The 25162-nt window shown below is 41.0% G+C and overlaps 1 protein-coding gene across 1 annotated transcript in view; it reads left to right on the top strand.

Annotated features, from left to right (window-relative positions):
- PIEZO2 (piezo type mechanosensitive ion channel component 2) overlaps positions 1 to 25162 on the top strand; it is a 279368-nt gene that overhangs the window by 151201 nt on the left and 103005 nt on the right. Inside the window, exons 6-14 of the mRNA XM_087439398.1 lie at positions 4216 to 4378; positions 6795 to 6914; positions 9745 to 9783; positions 10776 to 10914; positions 13976 to 14124; positions 17287 to 17517; positions 21569 to 21692; positions 22363 to 22649; positions 23811 to 23959. Coding sequence (XP_087295524.1) covers positions 4216 to 4378; positions 6795 to 6914; positions 9745 to 9783; positions 10776 to 10914; positions 13976 to 14124; positions 17287 to 17517; positions 21569 to 21692; positions 22363 to 22649; positions 23811 to 23959 — 1401 coding nt within the window. The remainder of the gene's footprint in view (positions 1 to 4215; positions 4379 to 6794; positions 6915 to 9744; positions 9784 to 10775; positions 10915 to 13975; positions 14125 to 17286; positions 17518 to 21568; positions 21693 to 22362; positions 22650 to 23810; positions 23960 to 25162) is intronic.

Here is a 25162-nt window from a genome sequence, read left to right as displayed (position 1 = left end):
AATTGTTGTGGATGCATAGGGCAGGACAGATTGATCCCTATTAGGAGAAATCAGAGGAGGTTTCCCAGAAATGGTGGCATGGGAGCTAGGCCTTGATGATGTCAAGAATGTCCAACTACAACAACAGAAAGGAATAGGAAGAAGAAGCCTGAATGAAGAGTGTCAGAAATTGGTATTAAGAGTATCAGTTGACGTCAGCTATAAAGAGTATTTGGACTGAAAGAAAGAATGAAGAAGAACTGATGCTTATGGCAAACACCAGTTGTCATAAATTAGCACGAGGGTTTGACAATAGGCCATGATAGTAACATAATTGTGTGTTCCTGGACCACTGGTGTCCTGGGTGACCCCTGCAGTAATTTGGGATGGGTGAGCATTCCTAGGAGGAATACGTGATATATTCCTCCTATATATATATATCCTCCATAATATATTATGGGATGCACTTGGGGGTGGGGCTGGAGGTGTCCTGTGAGATATCAGAGAGTCTGCGAAGCCCTGCCTAGCCTGCTGCCTTGGATTTGAACTGCTAGGGAGTGGGCAAAGCTTACCTGGTGCATGCACCCCTAATCCGTGATTTGGCAACCCCAGAAAAGACACAACTGCTTGGAAATAACCCTGGTAAACAAGGAGTAGCAAGACCAAAGGGACTGAGATTTTATGGTGAACCCCAGAGAGTCCAGTGTAGCTGAAGTTCACGTTGTTTGGGAGAAAGGAGACCAGCTTGCTAAAGGCTTGGGGGATGCTTTGCCAGGACTTGGGGTGATTCTTCAGGCAGTGGAAGAATAGGAAACAAGAAAGAGGAAGGTGACATGCTGAACCTGAGTTTTCTGAAGGTGACTCTGGCAATGGTCACAATCTAGTAGCAAGAGAAACTAGAGACTGCCCTTTACAGTGTAATTGTCCAGGAAGAGGAGTAGAGGACCTGTTCTATGGACAGGGATGTTGGCCATGAAATAGAGAGTAGAGCAAGACAGGCCAGGTATCAAAGCAGGAGCGTGTGCCCCAAGGGTCTCTACTGGGAACTGTCCGTCATGTGGGGACCTATCTTCAGCGGTCCTCTAAGAAATAGAAGAGTTTGTGAGATCTTAAGCGTTTATCATAAGATCTTCTGAAAAATGTCTTTTCTTTGTCCACATGCTTATGCCCCCTACCCACTCCCAATTCTATTAGATTTCATAAGGAATTGGACATTTAGAGACAGTGAGCCACCTACCAAATGTACCCATGTCCATTATCAATAGAACTGGGGCTGGGGTCCAAGCTAAACAAAGGATATTCCAAATACATAGAAGAGAAAAACTTTGTCTGCTTCTAAATAAGCAATAAATGGGAATGCACCTCTCCATAGTTGTGTCACCTATACTTCTCAGGCAAACAGATGTTTCTATGGAAAGATGTAAGATAGTCATTTTTAAGTGTCTTTAATGACTGAAAATTTAGCAATATAGAGGGTTGGTCCAGTGGCGTAGTTGTTAAGTTCAAGCGCTCCACTTTGGTGGCCCTGGGTTCACAGGTTTGGATCCTAGGCACAGACCTACACATTGCTTATCAAGCCATGCTGTGGTGGCATCCCACATACAAAATGGAGGAAGATTGGCACAGATGTTAGCTCAGCGACAATCTTCCTCAAGCAAAAAGAGGAAGATTGGCAACAGATGTTAGCTCAGGGCCAATCTTCCTCATCAAAAAAAAAATTTTTAACAATATAGATATTTTTATTCAGTGAATTTGAAAGCTAGACTAGGACCACTGTAAAGACAGTAGTAGTTATGTGGGAACCATTAAAATAGAATGAAGTTTGCAAATATCTGATGATGCGTAAATAACGAAATAGAGTTTTTGCTCTCCTTGTACCCAATTTGTGACTCTCTCTTCCCAGTCCAACCTGACAACCTGGCAACATCTCACTAGTCCTTCAGGATTTCTCTTTTCTCTCATTTACTTATCTACCCTTTTTGGACCGTCCCAACGTCCAGCATTCTTCTTCCTGACTACACTGCCCAGCATCCCAAACACCCACGGACAGAAGGGTTTTCCGTTAACACCTTGCTCTCACCAAACTGGCATATCACGTCATTACAGCTGGATGGAGAGTGAGTTCCTGGAGGGCAGGTGCTATGATATCACTTTTCTGTGTGTTGTCAATATTGAGAAACAATCCTGGATTATGAGAGATCCACAATAAAAAGTTAAGTTAAATAATAGTTGGGTATTACATAGTACCCAAGAATTGTAGTGCCAGAAAGGATGAGAAACTTCAAGGAGAAACTTTGCATCTTATATAGAAATTTTTTCTATAGTTTCTAGCCTCTTAAAAAAAACGAGAGGGCCAGCCCCGGTGGCCTAGTGGTTAAATTTGGCACACTCTGCTTCAGTGGCCTCGGTGTGTTCGGTTCCTGCGTGTGGACCTACACCACTCGTCTGTCAGTGACCGTGCTGTGGTGGTAACTCACATACAAAAAAAAAAAAAAGAGGAAGATTGTCAGTGGCTGTTAGCTCAGTGTGAATCTTCCTCAGCAAAAGAAAACAAGAGAGAGAGAAATCTCAGGTCTTACAATGTTTGCGTGGCCCTGTTAGAAAAGATTCCTTCTCCCATTCTACAGCTTCTACCCATGCTTGTTAGTCCATGTACTGTTCAGTACGGAACATAAGACTGAGTCCTCTGCGTTCTTGTGGAAATGTGCAAAATCAGTCTGGAAGAAGCTATGACATCAAGGGTAAGGTGTGGAGTGTCGATGTGACGCCAAGTCTTTTGTAAACTGCACATAGTTCAGTTTACAAACAGCTGCAGAAATGACCACTAACCTTCTGATGGGGCAAAACAGGTATTTTTAAACTGACAAGTGATGAGGTTATTTCTGGCAAATGTGCCACGCTTGGGGCACAAGAGGGAGGACTTGGTAGCAGAAACCTTCTGTTCAGATCACTCCAGACTACCCAGCTCGTCTGATTCTAAATCTAAAAGATTTCAGTTCCATGTACTTTATACAAGAAATTTACATTTTAGTCTAGGACTGCAAAACAATGCTCAGACTGTCCCACCCTTCTAGGTGGGATGTAACTCGTTCTCAGGAAAGTTTTCTTCCTAATGTTAACTACAACAAATCTGCGTGGACCTAGAAGGAAAGACCTACACACAATAAGAGCAAGTTCTAGTATAATATTTTTTTCTCATACAAATTGAAGAAAGTTTAATTTCTAGTTAGCTTACTTTAACTTCTGTGTTCAGCAAGTTGCTAGTAGCGTATTCGCCTTGTGATAGAAAACAGTACTTTAACCCTGAGAGGTTTACGAGTGAAGGCCTTGTCATCCCGGAAGATCTTATATCTGAATGAAGAGTGAAACATACAAATTAAAGGAAGTTCACATATAAAAGAGACGAACAATAGAAAGATATGTTACTCCTTAACATAACATGAAAAAGTTTTAGTCACTTAGTGGATTCCTTTCTTAGAAAAAAATTCATATAAAATGAATTTTTAATGAATCATATTTTACACACTTTCCCATTATGTAATCAGATACATTCTTGTTATATAATAGAAATCGACATTAAAAAAACATTTCAGAATTTAGCAAGCCTCAAAATTATATTTCAAAGTAAATAATCAATTATAAAGCTTTGAAAAAATTAAATTGTCCATAAATAAAATTCGACAGCAATATATCTTACAGAAACTCTAGTATAAAATATCTGGCTTTTATGGCTAAATTGTAGAACTGTGTCCAATTTCAATATTTGCCCAATAATATCAACACTAACTGAGTATCTAATGCTAAATCCTGGCAAAAACAAATATGTGCTCATTTAGCTGGACTTAGTAACATGTTACTACATACCTGACATTTCAATAATGCAGGGTTTTAATAGGGCTGATTGATAGTTAAAACATAAATTTCTAACAGGTGTGCAAAGATTTCGTATTAGCTAGATTTTTGAGCCAATGTAAAGATCATCTGGCTAATGTTGGCATCAATTTTATGCACACATATATATAATTTAGGGATATATACTATATGTATATTATATATATACATACATATATTGTTTAAAGATGTGGTTATATATATAGAAGAGTAATGAAATACCTAAAATAGGATGGATTAACCTAGGAGTAGCTCATGAATGTATTAAAAACAAGATGTTTTTATTCCGTTAGAGACACAGATCTTTGTTGCATCTTTTTAATAGTTTTCTTTGTTTTTAAACAGGTTGTTTGGTATAAAATCAGTAATTCAAACAGACTGTTCCAGCACGTGGAAGATCATTGCAAACCCAGATCTGTCCTGGTATCACCATGCCAACCCCATCCTACTGCTGGTGATGTACTACACGCTGGCAACTCTGATCCGCATCTGGCTGCAGGAACCCCTTGTAAGGATAAAAAGATTTTCATGATCTTGTCTGCCAAGTAACCTGGAAATTCCAGGTGAAACTGTTCTCTCCTATTAACCGCTGAGTAATCAATACTATATTGCAGACTAAGTGAGGCAGGGGGATGAGGGTGTCTCCTTGGGCACAAGTGAGGACTGGTTTCTTTCCCGTGAGAATATTAACAAGGCTGTGGCACTTTTGAGGGCAGGACCAGAGAGTGTGTGACTTCTCTCTTTTCCCTTTCAGTGACAGAAAACCTTAGTCCGCTTTTGTTTCCTCCCCTAGATGACTGTAAGAAGCTCAGTTGTAAGGTAGGTTATTGGCACACGAGGGAGGCAGGGAGTGTAGACAAGGATTGTCACACCATCCATCACCCACCGGGGGAGGAGCCCACGCTAGAAGCCCACTCTGATGAGCATGCTGGGCTGACGTCTCTGCGATCCAGTCACACCTCCTCCTGGCTCACTTCTAGCTTGGGCCCTGGTGCAGTTGTCTACTTATCCCTTTTCTGTTTGCACACCCACTCACTATATCCACACATTGAGTTACTCAGTTAGTCAGTCAACAAACGTTTATTGAAGGCCAAATGTCTCAGACACTAACCTGGGGGCCAGGGATAGAGCAGCGACACGGTAGGCAAGGCCCCCACCTGGAGGAGCTGTATCTTCTCCAAAGCATCCAAAAGACGTAAGTGGGATCCGAATCCGAGTCAGATAGTACAGTGAAACTGGGTGAGATGCATATCTCTGTCCATCCCCGGCGGAGGTGCCAGCTGCAGAAAGGGGCTCTGTCTGTCCTCCCGCCTGTGTGAAGCCTCCTCCCCATGGCGCAGACAGGCCCAGTTATGAGTGCCACAGAGGCCCTCCATGTCCCCAGGGCTCTCACATATCGCCTGTCTTCTGGGCACACTGACGGCGGTTGCATAAAACAGAAATGCCCCACGAGGTCATAAAGAATCCGAATCATCTTGTCTTACATTTTCTCCAATTCTCTTCCAAAGTTTGTGTGCCAGTAAAATCCTTTCCAGTGTTTATTGTGTTCTCTTCCTCCATAAACACACATACGGATATGTATATAGATACAAATAAAAATGTGTGCAAAAGAAATTAAAATATATTATGAGAACTATTTCTGAACAACGCCTCACCAGTGAGGGAAATTACTTTAAGGCGTTGTTGTTAGTAAGAGTTCCAGGTGCCCTTAGCTTTCTCCATGATGTCTCGGGTCTCGCAGACCGGCAGGAGCTTGTGTACGGATGCTCTCATGCTCTCATGAAAGGTGAAGTCTGTTACAGCCCCTCAGGCTCATGAGACATGTGGGTCCCTTAGCCACAGGCCCTCTGGGGATAAAGGAAGGTAGAGAGCTAGGGAGACATCTAAGTTACAGGCCGCACAGTTAGTAGCAGTATTACAGATCACGGCTTCTGGAGGTGTGTGTAGAGAACAGGGCTTAATTCATCGACATTTCAGGTGGTCCGTATTTTAAATAGGCTGGGACACAGGACTTTCTCATTGAGGCAATGATGGAAGACAGCTGGCTGATTATATCATAGTTCCAGATGATCTGGCACATTTCATGAAAAATGCCAGCCAGCAAATGTGAGTTCTGAGGTAAAAGTCTGTGATACATGTTTAAGAAAGAGAGCAAGAGAGAGAAACAGGTGTCACGAGTTAAGCATTATAGATGGGCTCCCACCTGGTGAATATGAGTTCCCACCCAGGGCATCGGTATGCCTCTATGGATGCTCTATGCTGGCACACTAGAACCCAGGAATTGGGCATTAAGATAAGTCTCCTCCCTCTGCTCCAGTATCGACAGTGCATTAATGCCCTTTTTATTGGGCCCTCTTTGCTGGGAAACCATAGATCACCTAGGTGCCTTCTGTTCCTTATCATGTCTCCCAGACCAGTTGTCTAATTGAGGCCAATGTCTCATTAGGCAAGGCAAGAGTTTTGTGCATTAGATACGTTCTTGCTTAATATCATGTGTAAGCTCCAGAGCATTCTGCCTCTAATAAATTTCTTCTTAATTAAAGATTGCCCGTGGCTGGCTTACACAGTTAACTGTGCACTTTTCGGAAAGCTCTTCCTCTGAGAGCCATTTGCACAGCTGCTTTCCGGGGCAGTTTAGAACACACGTTGAGAAGCTGCGGATACTCACCATTAGAGCACATTCCTGTAATTTGTGGGGCTTAGTAGAAGTCAGGAAACATTTAATATTGATGCGCTGAGCATTTACAGGCAGCATTTTTGTCATTTTTTAAAGTGTCTTGATAAAAGCACATATATTTTATACATTAACTTTAAACAATAATCATATTGAGGCCGAGGTGAAAGCTTCCTCTGGGGGCACCCAGGGGCCCGAGGGCACTGCTCTGGGAAGCAGAGCTAGTCCTGTGGCTTATTCTGTGTCTCAGGTGCAGGATGAGAGGACCAAGGAGGAGGACAGAGCCCTGGCTTGTAGCCCCCTGCAGATAACCGCTGAGAGGAGGCGGAGCCTGTGGTACGCGACCCATTACCCAACCGATGAGAGAAAAGTAAGCCACCGAGAAAGAAATTTTCCTCTCCTAATTTATTTTGCTATTTTCATATTATATTGCTGAATATGAGTCATATAATATCATATGCAAACTCAGATTGCTCACAGTTTGTAGAAATAGTTTGATTTTAAGTCTTAGTACCAGAGACCTCTATTCAGGGAAGGGAACCTGGTGCTCCGAAAGGAAATGCCATGGTTCCATCATACCCTACCATTTTATATTTCAGTGCTTTCTACTGAAATCTTAATCCTAAAAAGAAAGAATGTTCTTAATTTTTAAAGGTAATTTTGTGTTTAAAACAAACAAAAAATACTGAAGCAACCTGTTAGCACTGGGCAGTGAAGTCCCAAGTGTTGAAATACATCGGAGAAAATCATTTCACTCTTTTGGGGGACCAGCCACACCCTTAACTCAAGGAACCCCTTAGAGAGGTCGAAACAGTTTATATGAATATGATTAAGGATCTCGTACTACTTTGAGCAACAGTATCGATTGACAAGGACAAGGGAGTCACAATTGGGTAATTCATACAGCCTTTTGGTCATTTACTGATCATTCTGAACTCAACTCAGTCAGGCTATATTGAGCTCTTTAAAGGGCCTATTTGCAATGTTGTAAAGACAAATGCTCTTATGATTCTTGGATGGGGTCAGCATCTTGCTTCCCAGCATGTTAGAGAGCTGAGGAGTAGACTGATTTATTTGGTGGCAGGTGAGTTTCTCTGGGACACACACATCTTATTCTGGGTGTGACTGTCCTATGTGGAGAGAGGGTGACACAGTAAATGAGCTGCCTTAGGGATGACCACATGTGGGGCGCGTATGATGCCCTAACATGTCCAAGGATTCCCCCGGGCCCTTCTCTCTCTCTCTCACCACATTTCAGATTATCCTGCCCATTTCACTACATGATGGAGATCGACAGAGGCTAGCACAGCAGTTTTCAAAGTGAGGCCTTGGACCTCTGGGGATTTCTGAGACCCTTACACGGATCCACAAGCTCAAAACGATTTTTGTAATAACACTTAAAATATTTGCCTTTTTCTCTGTGCTGACATTTGCTGTGCTGGTACAAAAGCACAAACCCCCACACGTATGGCCATGCCTTGATGGCCACACACTCACAGAAGACAAAGCAGACAGGCCAGTTCCACAGAAGAATATCCTTGATAAGCCAGAAATAGTTATTAATTTTCTTAAATCTCAACCTTGGCCCACATGCCTTTTTAATATTCTGTGTGACAAAATAGGAAGTGCGCGTCAAGTGTCACTGTAAAGTATGACGACCATCTCGATGAAAAGCCCTTGAGCGATAGTTGGAAGTGTGAGCTGAACTGGCTGTTTCCCACCACACACCAGATTTACTTGAAAGGACACTGATGGACAAATTATGGTTATTCCAGTGTGGGAATTTGGCAAACAATTACTGGAAAATAAATGAAATGAACTCGTCACTTCTGGACAAACAACTGACAGCATTTGTTGCCAATGATAAAATTGGAACTTCTGAGTGAAAATTAGAATATTGGAAAACTTTTTTCCACCACTGAGAGCTTGACAACTTCCCAATACTTAAGGACTTTCCTGATGTGATCAGTGATGATATTAGCAGATATACTTTTTAAATATCATGCAATGAAATGTGTCAGTATTTGGTAGAGCTATATAACTCACTGAAGCAAATCACCGACACATAATACTACAACGCTTGGGTGAAGGTTCCAGTCAAGGTGCCAGATACATCAGTGGATCTTACTGTAACAGAGTGTGAAAAGTTCACTGATACGCTTTCAGAGTCCACGTTGCAACTAACCTTCAAGTTACTATACTTGCTGAGTTTGGTGTAGTATCAAAGAAGAGTACCCACAATTACCTGGATAAATTATTGAAATACCCTTTCTTTTTCCAACTGCGTAGCTTGGTGAAGCCAGATTTTCTTCACATGCTTCAACCAAAACAACATACCACAACAGATGGAATGTAGAAACAGATATGAAAACCAGCTGTCTTCTTTTAAGCCAGAAACTAAAAAGATGTGCAAAAGGATAAAACAATGCCACTTTTTTCACTATGTGGGGTTTTTTTTTGAAAATATAGCAATTTAATAAAATTATTTATGTTAACATGTAATGTTTTTTAATTTTTAATGAATTAATAAATAAACAATTTTAAATGCTTCAATTTTTATTATGGTAAATATTGATAGATAGGACCCACATAAATAAAAACTCTTTGGGACTCTCATGATTTTTAAAAATGTAAATGAGTCCTGACCCCAAAGTTGTGGAACAGTTGGCATAGCAAATGTTTATTATTTGAGGGGAGCCCAAACCACCTGGCACCAACATAGTTAAAAAACATAGTCAGATAATAATTATTTTCTTGTAGACAATATGCAAATCTTAAAATAATCTCAGCCCACACTACAAATCAATTTTTCTTTATTATGAAACTTCTATTTCCTGAAAAGTAAATACTTTCAGAATTCTGCAGATGTCTTGAAGGGTTCTAGGAGTGTAAAACCAAGCAGATTATTCTATTAGAATAAAACACACTTGAAATACATAATCAACTTTTGTAGTCATGTAGTTTATGGCTGTTTTTTTGCTGTTATAATTAAAAGTTAACATGAGAAGCTGGGAAACTGTTATAATAAACAGCAACGTCCAGTTCAATTATCTGTCCCTCTATATTTTGCATGGCAGTTTTAACATACTAGCATCCAGCTAGTTTAGGAGAATGGGTATGTGTATAGTGAAAATTTATGGATAAACATTATAGTGCTTTCCGCTTACATATTAACATGCTGTCCTGCATTGCTTTTGCAGCTTTTATCCATGACTCAAGATGACTACAAACCATCTGATGTTAGTATATCCTTAGAATTATCATTTATGCTCATGTAAGTGATGTAAAAGTGACAGAAATGGAATTAGCTCCTTTAAGCGTATTTTAATGATCTATAAAATTGCCGTAAGTTTTTGAATAATTTTTTTGCAGAAATTGTATCTGGTTAATTGCTGTTAAAGCACTGACTCCTATAATGTGAGCTCAAGTATAATCATGTAAAATGTGTTTAAACTTTTAAAAAGCCACGTTAGAGGAGTTTTTGAAAGTGCTTTGCTCTGCAGATACGCCTATTACATAATTTGAATAGGAAGTCTTGCGTATCTGTGGACAGACACGCACACATATATATGCATGTGTGTATGTTTATATGTATACGTACATCTCAAAAATTGTAAAGCCAAAGAGACAGAGGGAAAAAACGAGAAATGGCACTTAGCGTATGAAGTGCTGCAATAAGGGAATTGCAAGCTGGCTGCATCTGGGGGAGATCCTTAGAGGAGGTGCTGGCTAACCTAAGACTTTGAGTTAGTTCTGGGCGGAGCTTCACTGGGTGTGGGACAGGACAGGACGGGAGGGGCCAGGGCAGCGGTGCTCCTGGCCAGGGTCCCAGGGTCCAGGAAAAGTCTGGATTTCTGCAGAGCTGGAGGGATGGCTGGAGGAGGACAGCCCTGAGGCTGGGGCTAAAGAGGAGATCGCACCAGATCTGAAGCGTCAGTCAGCCGTTTACGGGGTTTACACGTTACACTGAGAACAGAGGGTGCGTTGCGTGGTCTTTAGCAGAGGTGGAACAAGGTCAGGTTTACGTTTACTGTGGTCACTCTGGGGAGAATACATTTGGAGAGGGAGTGTACATGAGTCAGCTCGCTCAAGTGGGTAGTTGACTGAGTTGTTCACTCAGTTCTTCACTGCTGAGTTAGGCTTACCTAGCGTAAGGGAAGGAGGCGGGATGTGCATGTTGAAACCTGAGGCTGCTGTCACAGGTATGCCTTGCCCCGCACTCCCCCGGCAGGGTCTACTGGTGACTGTGAACGGCAATCCTGTGGACTACCGCACCATCCACCCCGGTCTTCCCATAGAGAACGGCCCCGCCAAAGCTGACCTGTACTCCACCCCGCAGTACCGGTGGGAGCCCTCCGATGACTCCTTGGGTAAGGAGCCAGCTCTGGGGGTTGCGAGTCACACCCAGGGATTTATTTCCTCTCATTAGCTGGGCATTTTTCTGTCTTTTGTTTATTGTTTATTGGATTTGGTCCTTTCTTTTTTCTAACCAAGATGTTGTCTTCCATGGTCAGTATAATTAAGCTCATTTCCTGAAGTTCTGCCTATATTTTGCCCCAGCGTATTACTCTGTGTGTTCTATCTTTGCATACAAAATAAAGTGGCATAATTGGGGTGAACTTTGAAAAATAAAAGGTAAAAGATTATTTTAAACATGTCAATTTATGTATGTTTAGTATTAAACCTATGTGTATATATGTGCTTTAGTTTTTCTTTAAGTTGATATTATAATCATGGTCAATAGTTTTGCTAGTTAATGGATGAATGTTTTCAGAAAGATGAATGTTTTCTTTTTGTCTATTAAAAAAGAAGAGAGGGTCAAAGCTCAGGGCCGGTCTTCCTCAGCAAAAAGAGGAGGATTGGCATGGATGTTAGCTCAGGGCTGGTCTTTCTCCAAAAAAAAAAAAAGAAGAGAGGGTCAAAACTTGTACTGGGCCTGTTTCCCTTTTCTCTCAGTTTCTTGTGTTGACGGAAAGCAGACTGTTACTAGAAATGACAAATTGGTGGCTTGGGGTGGAGATCTGAGCCTCAGACTTGTTTTTTGGGCCGATACAGCATTTTCTTTAAAAAATTAAATAGTAACCAACGTTTAAAAAGCTGCAGCTCTGACCTAGAAATGGAAATTTCTGGAATCCCTTGAAGAATGTGAATATCTGGTGACACTAATCCCTTATTTCTGCAACACAGCCATTGGCTCAGCCTCTGTGGTCATTGTCCTGTCGGAGACCACACCAATCACCACTCCATGAAGACAGAATTCGCTAAGTTTACTATTGAGAGGAAAAATAGCAGAATACATGCAGGTAGCAAGAAGTGGCTACAAAACTCTAGTGGATTTTTCTATTTATATGGAATTAAAGCTCCTGTTGTTATACGTTATCCTACCTTTGGGAAACAGCCAGCAGCTATTCAACCTGCATTATTGGTACATTAAGCTTACTCTAATGCCCTTTTTCCATAATTCTTCACCAGGCTTATCCTAATGTGCTGTTCTTCCTAGTTCTTTATCAGTGTGTCCTGCAGCTGCCCCTGACAGTGCGTCTGCTTAACAGTGTACCTCTTAACCGCATTATCCAGCATTCCTCAGGGAGGTCAGATCAAGTTCAGCCCCCCTCCCCCATCCTCCCCACACCCCCAGCCCCAGATGACACCTGTGACCCCACAGAGCACCAGACTTTATGGGGTAGTTACCTGTTTCTGCTTCCTACACGCACGTGTTTTAGCTTGCAACTTGGACTTAAATGAAGGTTTTCTCTTACTGAATAACTCAGGGAAATACAGTACTTTCTAAAGTGTGGTTTCCAGAGCTTCAGCATTGGAATCACAAAGGGCAGCCCTGAGAACCAGCGCTGTGACTTCCAACGCTCCTCTGTTTACACACCGCTTACCTGGGAAGAAATGAATAGAATTGTGACTGCTGACTAAGGGAACCCTAAAGTAAAACAAAAGCTGGAAAATTACTTGTTATTTGAATCTATATATGCAAAAGGTGTCATGACCAGAGAGTAGCATGCCGGTAACTGTAAACTCCATCACATTCAGTGTGTTCATCACTGTCTCTGATCCACGGGCTTCCCCATATGAACCCCAGGCTTATCATACGACCCTCAAACTGGAGGAGTGAAGGCTGTGGGCTTCTGCATGAGGAATGACCATTAGAGGCTCCCTTCGGAGCCTGCGTGGGGACACGCATGGTCACTGATTTTTTGGTGGTTTATACTTCCTCTTCATGGTGCTAAACTACTCCCTAAATAGGATGTAATCCATTTACATGTAGCCCATTTAATTTAAACAAGAAAGGCAGAAAGGGCGTTTTACTTAAGTGTCACTCGTTACTTCATCTGTGAAATCAAAGTAGCTCCCCTGCCCACTGTAGGAGGGTCTTGAGGAGGAACGCTTCCTGCACGCCCACGCCAGCACTTTCCTGTTGCTGGTCTCCTCAGCCCTCCGTACTTTCGCTTTCTTGCTTTTACCTGATCTTTCCGTCCTCAGTATGACTTTCCTGCCTCAGCATGACCTAAAGGGAAACTGTGGGACACCGAGCTCACTCTGGCAGAGTGGTTGGTTGGTTGGTTGGTTTTCTGCACCTTTACTCTATCCATATTCTGTATACTCTTTGTATTTGTTATCTATTACTGAGTAACAAACTTAGTGGTTTACCCTCAAAGTTAGCTTAAAACAACATTTAGGGTCACACAGGTTCTGTGGGTCAGGAATCAAGTGTGACTAGGCTGAGTTCCTCTGGCCCAAGGTCTCCCATGAGGTTGCAGTCAAGCTCATGGGGAGGGGAGCCCCGTGGCTGGGGCTTCGGTCTCATCTGAGGGCTTGCCAGGGGAGAATCTGCTTCCACACCCACTCACGTGGCTATTCACTGGCCTCGAGCTCTTGCTGACTGTTGGCCAGAGACATCAGTGCTTGCCACCTGGGCCCCTCCAGAGGGCAGTTTACAACATGGCAGCTGGCTTCTCTTAAAACAAGTGAGCAAAGGAATGAGAGAAAGCAAAAGCCACAGTCTTTTTTAACTTAATCTTGGAAGTGATATTCTTTCCCTTCTCAAGTATTCTATTTGTTAGAAGCCCATCAAAGGTCCCACCCACACTCAAGGAGAGAGGGTTCCACAAAGGCATGAATACCAGATGGTGGGGATCATTAGGGGATCATTAGGGGATCATCATCTTAGAAGCTTTCTTCCACACTCTCTCAAATTGAAATTTTCTTCCTGAGATTTCTGAGTGCTAGGTTCCATTACACTTACCAGGCAGAACTTACTGGTGTTGTTTGAATTCTAAGGGCTTTGTAAATTGGAAATAATCTCTGAAGTCTTAAATAAAAGGCTATGCTAAAACTATTCATGCAGCTGCACTGCTTGGGACATTTATACAAAGTTCACATATTTGCATAAATAGTTACATAAAGTATTTGTCCATCTAGAAAAGAAAGAGGAAGAAGAGGATGAGAAAGAAGAATTTGAAGAGGAAAGGAGCCATGAGGAGAAAAGAAGTGTTAAAGTTCACGCCATGGTCTCTGTGTTCCAGTTTATTATGAAACAAAGTTACATCTGTGCCCTTATTGCTATGATGGTATGTATGGGAGGCGACAGCATGTGCTGGAGAAATGGTGCATGTACCCCCTCGGGCTCCCAGCTCCGCCATCCGTTCATGGCCAGCACAAATATCAATCTTCCCAGCGTCTTGGCAGAGAACGGTTGGTTGTGTTAATTTTTCATGGGATCTTTATGATATAGATTTCGAAATCCTGTCTTCTTCTCTTCTTAGTCTCCTTTTAAATATTAATACATTTCTCTCAAATTGGCCTATCAAGTCAGACTGTCCCCTATTTTGCCAATTTAAAAGGACACTTTGGGTAGTTTTCCTATGTGTATTGCAGGTGTTCATGATTAACATAGACTGCTTTTATTTCTTTCAGATAGTGAGAGTTATATTCCCCTTATCTTAGATTTGAGTGAAACTTTATTCCATCTTAGCTGGAATAAATTGTTACCGATACAAACATCAAGCAACCAGAGTCCCCAAGAGCTTTTCCGATTGTAGCGCTCAGTTTATGTAGGTTTCTACTCACCTCTAGGTGCATCTTCCATCTCTAACACATCATAGCTTCAAAAATAGTCCTTGGGCCTATGGATAGAAGATAAAAGAAGTTTTAGTTTCTACCCTTCCTAAAAAATTTTCTTGGGAAATCTGATTTATTTTTGAGAAACCTAACATTTATTTAACACAAAACTCTTCCAATTTTGTGGCCAATAGTGAGATCCCGTGGACACCTTTGGTGATACAAAATGAAAATATTCTCTAACTCTAGAGGAAACAATACCTAAACACGGTTTCCGCGGGCACTCAGTCCAAATGTCTCCCAGGTGAACCTGTGTGTGACTCAGCTTCAGTTTCTAATAAGGACCACTGCCACATCTGAGAGTGGGTTCGGGAAAAGCAAGCTCCTCAAAATTCAGGATGGCTGATTTGGGATTGCAAACTCTGGTCTGTAAACAGTATTAATTCTGTGCTCTTTGCGTGCCTATGGACATTTTCCACGTATCGACCTCTAATTTAAACTACAGCAAAACTCTGATTTTAAAATATCAAACATATTATAAATGCAACTAGTTTTGATTCTGAACTTGAGTATACACTTTTTTTCTCTCTAAAAACAAGCCAGATAAGGTTGGTTTTTTTTGTAAAGAAATAGAGCGTTAAGAAAAACTTTGAATACATGTTTTGTTACTTAGAAAAAAATCTGTTGTGAAAACAACATAAGCGAGCAGATCCTTCATTAAAGACGTGCCCTCGTCTGGTGCCACTGCTGTTGTTGTAATGGAGCCACAATATTAATGTTTTAAAAGCGCCTGCCTTCCGTGGAAGCGCCCTCATTGCAGCAGACTTCTAATCCCAGACAGAAAGAGAGGTCCTGAGGAGCCAAGTCTGGGGGAATGATATGTGTGTTTATTCGAAAGGACAAAGTGCTCAACTGTCAGACAGTCCGGAAACGGAACATCAGAAGCGACATAATGCAGAGTCTGCTTCCCAGCCCCGCAACTGAAGGCGTGTGTGACGTAGACACTCAAAAAGAAAGGTTTTATAAAATCCTCATAACTGGTTTTTCTCCCTCGTCCACCCTCACCCTCACAAACAAGAATAGTGTGCAGGGAAAAAAATCTACTGGAATTACAATATCTGGGAGGATTATTTTCCTGGGTCACACACACAAAATGGCAATCTTATCTGCATTTGATACTGGGATAAATGCAATAATCATAATAATTGCTATTATTGCTAATTATTATGATTATTGTTTAATGCAAATACATTAATGTTACCTCATCTTTGATAAACACTATTTCCAAGAAACAATATTTTCATGAAAATAATTCAGTTTGATAATAGTTGTAGGTCACTAACTTAATTTTTTTTTTTTTGAGGAAGATTAGCCCTGAGCTAACATCTGATGCCAATCCTCCTCTTTTTGCTGCGGAAGATTGGCCCTGGGCTAACGTCTGTGCCCATCCTCCTCTAGTTTATGTGAGACACCTGCCGCAGCATGGCTTGATAAGTGGTGCGCGGGTCGGCTCCCGGGATCCGAACCTGCGAACCCCAGGCCACTGAAGCGGAGGGCGTGAACTTAACCGCTGCGCCACTGTGCCAGCCCCACTAACTTAATTTTAATAGAAGCAGTTTTAATTTCCACTTTATACTTACCATGTTTTAACCAACATTTTAAATAACTCGCCACTGAAAAAGCTGGGTGTGCTGTGGACAAATTTGCAAATTGCTGAGAGTAAATGTGTGTTCCCTGTTGATTTCAGTTATCTACTTTCCAGAAGCAAAGCAGAGTTACAAACATTTCCAACTTCACAGCTACTTCTTGACAATTTATGGTATTCAGGCACACACTTGATTTCAGTTAGCCCCAAACATGTCTAAAAATGTTTTTAAAGGTCTTTTCTCAAAAATTTGGTATCAGAGATTATGGTAAGAGTAGATTTCCTGAAGTTAATAATATTCGTGAACCTGATTTACAGATTGTTCTGGTAGCTGCCCTTTGAGGTACATTTCTGATTATTGGGGAGTTTAGTGTGAATGGAAGAAGATGTATTGTTTGTCCAAAGGGTCTGATGGCTCTTAATCCTACCCCTTGCAGGACAGAAGCTGTAGCTGGCCTTTAAATTAGGTTGGCTTTGTTGTTTGGGTGCGCAGAAGCCTAACACACAACTTCCTCGTGTAAATTTTCTAATGTCTATCGTGTGTATCTTCTGGGGTAGTCTACTGAGAGTGATCTGAAGCCCAGCTTGTCTGCCTACCCTAGTGCCTCCCACACCCTCCATTTCTGAGCCCAGCCATGGCCCACTCACTCCGCACTACACTGCTGACTCCAGGATAGTTTGGAAAAAAAAGGGAGAAAGCATTTATGGTTGCTTTTAGTACTTCAAAGTAGAGTAAAGATGAAGATCTTTGGGGCTAAGGAAAAGGACTTGGAATGAAGACCCCCTTGCCTTAGGCTCTGTTCCCCATAAGAGGTTCAAAAGCAACGTTATTCTCAGCAGACAGTATTTTTCTTCTCTTCCCTCCTTGTGCCTCAGGCTGGGATCTCTCTCCCTGATTTCACCACAGCTCTCTCCTCTCCCAAGTTTGAACATTATTGACTTTTTCTTTTTAGATAACTTAACTTTTTACATAACCAGAGTGGAGACATAGATTGTATTGACCTCAATTGTTTTTCTCTCCCTCAAGGCTTGGAGCATCACCTACCACAGCTGGTTGACTTTCGTGCTGTTGATCTGGTCGTGCACTCTTTGGATGATTCGCAACAGGAGGAAATATGCCATGATCAGCTCTCCTTTCATGGTGGTTTATGGAAATCTGCTGCTGATATTACAGTATATATGGAGTTTTGAACTTCCTGAAATTAAAAAGGTCCCAGGATTTTTAGAAAAGAAAGAGCCAGGAGAACTTGCCTCAAAGGTAAGTGAACAGGAAAACGAGAAAACAAAACATTGAAACAAAACCACAATAATCATAATAATCATATCTAAGCAAAAACTTACACAAATAGCTTCCAAATATTCACTGCTATACAAAAAGGAACAGAAATGAAACTATAAGAAATAATTTATATTGCTTAGAGGTCTCTAATTTAAACACGAACAAATATTATACCATGCTTTTAGATTTTATTTAAAAATGACAATCGGGGCCGGCCCCGTGGCTTAGTGGTTAAGTGCGCGCCCTCCGCTACTGGCGGCCCGGATTCGGATCCGGGGCACGCACTGACCCACCGCTTGTCCAGCCATGCTGAGGTGGCATCCCACATACAGCAACTAGAAGGATGTGCAACTATAACATACAACTATCTACTGGGGCTTTGGGGAGAAAAAGGAGGAATATTGGCAATAGATGTTAGCTCAGGGCCGGTTTTCCTCAGCGAAAAGTGGAGGATTGGCATGGATGTTAGCTCAGGGCTGATCTTCCTCACAAAAATAAATAAATAAATAATAAAAAAATAAAAATGACAATGCTTTCCACTGCAAGAAAAAAATATAGTCTAAGGTTTTTTTTGGCATAAATTACAGTATAGCAGAAATTAGATGGGGAAATAGGAAAATACAATGTCAAATACGTCAAGGGATGAGAGGATTTTCTTTGATAGATACCAGTTTGCAAAACAGGCAACACATTGCTGCTGCAGATAATCAGTGATTATTAGTGAAAACACTTTTTTCTGCAGTTATGTCCTAAAAAAATTTTAGCAGCAAAAATTTAGTATGACCCTTGCTTTTGTTTCTTCTACTGATTGTATAATATGCTTTCATCTGAATTAGAAACTTCCTAATCTTTCACCACTCATTTATTTTCATGGTCCATTTTAACAGTTTTTACTTCAGAAGATGAGGTGCCCCAGCTTTTCTATGTTTTGTGAACAGAATGGCAGATTCTGAATACATGTTCCCTTTGTGTTGATGACTTTGTGTTAAGACAGTAAAAGCAATATCACATGTAAATACTGAAGGAGGCTTGAAAATCTTTCTCCTCTGGGCAGAGAGGAAAATTAGTGTCTCTGAAAGAGACATTCATTTACATCACATGAAATCCACCTTTCCTGGGAGCAACCCCCTTTTTTATAGGTTACCAGACACCCCATATCCAAGGGAATCAGGTGTAAATGGTGGTGCTGAATAGACTTGACCAAGGATTGGTTGCCATAACAGATTTTTTGGTGAAGGCTACTGGGGTAAAGGAAAAAATCCTAACAGGTGAGTGCTAATGACAGAAATTAGATCATAATTCCCTCTGTTCATAGATCAGGGCAACTTCATTCGCTGATTTATTCATTCATTCATACAAAACTCCCATGCCTACCCTACTCCCAAACCTTACTCCGTGCTGAGTCTCATATAATACTCTCACTCACAAGTCACCTTTATCTGACACTCTTCCCTTTCATTCTCTCCCTCCTTGTCTTTCCCCTTAAACATACACACAAAACTGGTAAGTTAGTCTTGTTTATGAAAGAAATAAAAATCTTATCCTTTTGAGTGTGTAAATCCATTATCCGTGAGACGTCTAAAAGTGCATGCCAGCTAACTAATTGTTACCTTTCCTGTCTCATTTAAAATTAATAGCTCTTGGGGGGGGGGGGGCGTGAATTTTGGGGGAAATAAATTTATTAATTGTAAAAAGAAAACAATGTTATTCTGGGGAAACTGCGGTTTGCACTTATGTTTTAATGTTATCCAAGAGCTCAAAAAAATAAAAACGCAAGGCTTTGTCATAGATAATAACAACACAACTCTGAGATCATAAAATCTCTATCACAGTGACATTCATCAAAGTACATTGCTAAACACACACTGTTTGCAGAGTACTGGGTGGGTCACTGTGATAGAAAATGAGAGAAAGAAAGAATATGGCCTGGATCCTCAAAGGTGGGAACCCTCTGGTGGAGCCAGACTCAACTACTTTGCAGCATTCTTCAGCTCCCCGGCTCCGTCAGACCATATCAACTGCCACCTTCAAAACCTGGCTTTTAACTCACCTTCCCTAGGAAGGATGTCCCCTCTGCCCCTAAGTGTTCCTAGGTTCTCTGTATATGCATTAGAGAAACATTTCTTTCCAAAGTGCAGCTATAGTTCAATTTGCTGTGACTTCCAGAAGTTTAATGCCAGGTTTTCAGAAGTGTAGGCATTCTGGTTCTTGATTTCGTTAGGTCCTGAACATATTTACCAGGACTTATTGGCACTGGTTTATGTTGACGGTAGATGATAAGTGAATATTTATGGATAGTTAAATGGGCAGTTATCCAAAGTGAAAATGACCCATTCATTGCCTATTTATTCAATGCTTATTTATTTTTTCATTTCTTTGGCAAATATTCATTAAAAGCCTATTATGAACCACAATAAGATACCACTTTGCACCCACTAGGATGGCTAGAATCAAAAAAACAGACAATAACAAGAGTTAACGAGAAAGTGGAGAAATTGGAACCATCATATACTGCTGGTGGGAATGTAAAATGGTGCAGCCACTTTCAAAAACAGTCAGTTCCTTAAAATGTTAAACATAGAATTACCATAAGACCCAGCAATTCCACTCCTAGGTATATATACCCCAGAGAACTGAACACCTGTGTCCACACAAAAACTTGTACATGAATCCTCATAGCGGTGTTCTTCATAATAGTCACACAAAAAAATAGTAACAACCTAAGTGCCCATCAACTGATGAATGGATACGTAAAATGTTGTCTATCTATACAATGGAGTATTATTTGGTAATAAAAAGGAATGAAGTACCAATACATGCTACAACATGGGTAAACCTTGAAAATATTATGCTAAGTAAAATAAGCCACTTACAAAAGAATGCACATTATGTAATTCCATTTATATAAAATGTCCAGATTAGGGGCTGGCCTGTGGCTAGTGGTTAAGTTCATGCGCTCCGCTTTGGCAGCCTGGGGTTCGCAGATTTGAATCCCAGGTGTGGACCTACGCACTGCTCATCAAGCCATGCTGTGGCGGCATCCCACATACAAAATAGAGGAAGATGGGCACAGATGTCAGCTCAGGGCCGATCTTCCTCAGCAAAAAGAGGAAGACTGGAAATGGATGTTAGCTCATGGCCAATCTCCCTCACCAAAAAAAATAAAATAAAATGTCCAGATTAGGCACTCTATAGGGACAGAAAGTAAATCAATGGTTGACTAGAGCTGAGGTGGGGAGTAAGGGGGTTGACTGCTATGGGGCTTCTTTTTGGGATGATGAAAATATTCTAAAATCAGTTGCAGTGGTGGTTACATAACTCTGTAAATATACTAAAATCCATTGAATTGTACACTTCAAATAGGTGGATTGTATGGCATGTGAATTATATCTCAGTAAAACTGGTACAAAAAACTACTGTGTGCCAGGTCCTATATTCCGTGAAGAATGGAGCTCCCGGAAATCATAACTTTTTTTCCTAGCCCTCAAGAAAATGTTAATATACAGGTGTGGGCACTTAGAACAATACTTCCTTCAGCTTTGGGAGATGAATGGGAATATTAAGGGGTCCTATTTTCTGGGATGAAATGTTCTTTTTCCCATCTGGGGAATTCTTCAAAATAAGGAACATTGCAGAGTCAACAAGTTGTGTAGAAGAAGTGTGTCTTCCTGTCACAGTTGTGCTGATGTCACCATCAGGGCAGGAAATGAAGGACTAGCACCTTGAGGGAGACCAATTTTTCCGGCCCAGATGGAAGCAGTTTGGCCTGTCCCATGTGTCATCTCCAAGGGCCTCTCGTGGTGTGGACTGTGCTCCCGGCACGCGAGGTGCATGCTGGCGTCCTCAGGAAAGGGGATTTACAAGCCAGTGACTTTCAGTTGAAATCAAGTGGGTGCCTGATTCTATCTCAAATAGAAAGGTTTATTTATTGTGCTCCCACTGAAATGTGGAGAAAATATCGTATTTTTTGAAATGTATTTACACTTCAAATGGTGGCTTAATTCTTGCTTTGCAAATTCTCTATTTTCAGATACTTTTCACCATTACTTTTTGGCTACTGCTGAGGCAGCACCTCACAGAGCAAAAAGCTCTTCGGGAAAAGGAAGCTCTTTTATCAGAGGTCAAAATTGGAAGTCAGGAAAATGAAGAAAAAGGTAAATTAGTGTCTGCAGCGTCTGACTGGAGGTTTTTGTGCTCAGCGCAATTATGGAGACAAAGTCCCCAAAATACGTTGGAAAGTCTCTATGCTTCAGACTAGATGGAAGCCAAACGTTAACTTGGAGTGATAAATAACCGTATTATAGTTCACAAGATTTAGAGTACACGTGGGGCTTCACAAGGGGCTTTTGAAAATGTTGTGTCATTTGATCCTCACAAAAGTGATTCCCACTTAAGAGAAGAAGAAACTGAGGCTCGGAGAAGTTAAATGATTTCTCCGAGGTCACACTTTTAGAGCCATGAAACAACCAGAATTTGAAACTGATATGGTAGTATTGATTTGTGTCATTGCTGCCTCTTTATTTTTCTAGATCCTGCAGTACTTAAAGCTATCATTGGATGTTGGAAATGAAACAGGTGTTATAAAAAGATTAGTATAAAATATTACCAAATTTATTTCTTTTACACTATATTTCAGGAAGGTTATGAAAGTTGACTGTGATTAGTTATAAATGCCGCCTTGTTTACTAGAAGAGTCTACAATCATTTCACTCATATAGTAACACATAAAATGCATGCTGTGTGGCCCACATACGACACCTGGTGAAAGTGGGGCTCTGGTCAGGGAATCAGCTCAGTATAACAGCACGGACTTCTGTTTTGAAGATGACGAGCAAGATATACAGGTGGAAGGAGAGGCCGAAGAGAAGGAGGAAGAAGAGGAAGCAAAGGAAAAAAAGCAGGAGAGAAAGAAGGAAGAGGAAGAGGAAGTGGAGGAAGACGATGACCAAGACATCATGAAGGTGCTGGGCAATCTGGTGGTGGCCATGTTCATCAAGTACTGGATCTACGTCTGTGGAGGAATGTTCTTCTTCGTCAGCTTCGAGGGTAAAATTGTGATGTACAAAATCATCTACATGGTGCTGTTTCTGTTCTGTGTGGCCTTGTATCAGGTAGGTAAACAGTTGTCCTCTATTTTTTTATCCTCACACCTGTCCCAGGAATCCATGTGGGCTTCCTGTGATGAGAGGCTAAGATACTATAACCTCCCGAACATACTGGATAGTGATTGATGCAATTCAAGCATTACATACTAAGAGTCCTAAAATGGGAAATGACTGTCTTCAGTTTGTTCATCACTTTAAAATTTTAGTAAAAAGTCAAAAAAAGTTCATGAGTTTTTCAAAAATTCTTGATAAAAAAAAAAGAAGCCTGTAAAATTAGATTAATTTCTCAATAGTGATTTAAGAAGAGTGGCTGGATAATCTAAAATATTGGGTGACACCCAGTTCCCTTGTATTTCAGACTATGGAATCAGAAAACTGTGTGTGTGTGTGTGTGCGTGTACATGTATATGTATAATGCATCAACCGCTTTAGTATTTCCTTAATTAGAATTTATAAGAGATTATATTAAAGTGAGTTAGCCTCTCCACAGATTCAGTTTTAACTGATGATAGACGTTTTAACCCACAGTAGAAACAAGTGCGACAGTGAAATATTTGTGAAGCAACCAACAGAACAAATGAAGCAACGCCAGTGAACAAGAGCATGGAGAGAGAAAAATGTCTCAACTGAAATCAATACAGTTCTGAAATACTTTTAAAAATTCAGGGTAGATGTTCTCTAGTGAATATCCACAGGCTCGTGGTCGAGAGCAGCGTCTCCTCTGTGGTGGTTTCACGTTTTCATTCATATAGCACCACTTCGAATTTCAAACCTGAGCCAGTTTCTCCCAGCAATAACCACAATGATGGCAGCATCTACCATACCATTCCTTGAATGCCTCCTATAGATCAGATACTGTGCCGAGAGCCTTATAAACTTATTATTTCATCCTCTTGACAACTCTCGAAGTAGGTACTTATTGGACTACCTCAGTGTGGTCCAGCGACTTGCCCAAAGACACAGTTAGCAACTTCTGGTAAGACTGGATTCCAATCCAGATCCATCCAACTCTGAGGAACAGAACCTTGAAAACTAAAAATGAAATAGACTTTATTTTCAAGTATTTGCAAATATCATCACCTGTCTTAGTTAAATAAACCAGATATATTTGAGAGTTTTTCTATAACCAATTTTTCTCTTGTTTGTTTTTCAACGTCTGATTTGCAGGTGCACTATGAATGGTGGAGGCGAATGCTCAAATATTTTTGGATGTCAGTGGTTATCTATACTATGCTGGTGCTCATCTTTATATACACTTATCAGTTTGAAAATTTCCCAGGCCTGTGGCAAAATATGACTGGATTAAAAAAAGAAAAGTAAGCAATGTTGGTGTATGATGGGATGTGAAAGTGACAACCAGGATGGAGATTTGAATACATGTTGTTCAAAATATTTTTATGAAAGATTTTAGTAAAACACAATGTCATCAATGTCTGTAATTCCTTTGAGAACAGGATTCATGTCTTAGTCATGTTGTGTTCTCTCTGTGTAACTCTGAGGTTGGCACAGAGTAGGTACTCAATGTATATTGACTGAAAAGTGAATTTTCAGCCCCATTTTAATGAAATGAGCTTTTTTAATGTCAGTTTCCTGTGAAACACACCTGCTTAGTATTTTAGCATTCACCCTTTCTGCTCTCCAAACTGGAGCTCAGTTCTTCAGTTCATCAGTGAGTTCATGGACTCACAATACAGCAGCAGCCTCTCCTCATTCATGTCACTGGTACTAAGATTCTAAGGAGTAGTTGGTGTCATAGAAAAAGAAATTTCTGCCCGTGTTAATAGAGTAGTGATGATGAATCAACTTTTCCTGTGCATGTAGTAGATAGTACTCTATCCTTTTCCAATTTGCTTCTGTAAACACTTGAAATTAGTTTAGAAATCCAACCAGAACTGGGCATAGAGCTGAATACACTGAGGTAGCTAAGAGAAAAGCTTAAAAAGAAAGGATCGCCATGTAGCTGGACTAACACATCTTTAATGTTTATTCAACAAATATTTATCAAATGCCTTCCATGTGCCAGACATGGACTGTGCCTGGGGAAATAACAGGAAGCAAGTCAGACAGAGCCTAAGCCTGTGGAGTTTATATTCTAGTGGAGGAGACAAACAAAACTCCTACTTAATGTGCAGATAAATTAATTACAAATTGTGACAAGGCTGTGGTAGTGAACAATGAGGGATACTAACTATGCATGGAGTGGTCAGAGTAGGCTTCATTGAGGAGGTGTCATTTAAACTCCACCTGAAGGATAAGAAGGAATTTGTCTCTAGAAAACTGTGTGCGTTGGGAGCTGGGATGCAGAAGAGCATCCCAGGCAAAGAGAACAGCAAATGCAAAGGCCCTGAGGCAGGGCAGAGTTTGGCACATATGAAGGACTGAAGGAAGGCTGGCCTGCTGGGATCAAGGGGCAGAGTGGAAAGACAAGTGGGAGTGTTCAGCCAGGCACCTGGGACGTGCATGGCATGTAGGTAGCATTGGTTGATATTTTATTCTTGTTGAAATTTTTAGAAGTCTTT

The sequence above is a fragment of the Ceratotherium simum genome, chromosome 14, assembly GCF_057802395.1.
Source record: "Ceratotherium simum simum isolate JZ-2026a chromosome 14, ASM5780239v1, whole genome shotgun sequence".
NCBI classification, from domain to species: domain Eukaryota; kingdom Metazoa; phylum Chordata; class Mammalia; order Perissodactyla; family Rhinocerotidae; genus Ceratotherium; species Ceratotherium simum.
The sequence above is the reverse complement of the archived record's forward strand: the minus strand, read 5'-3'. Positions and strand labels throughout refer to the sequence as shown.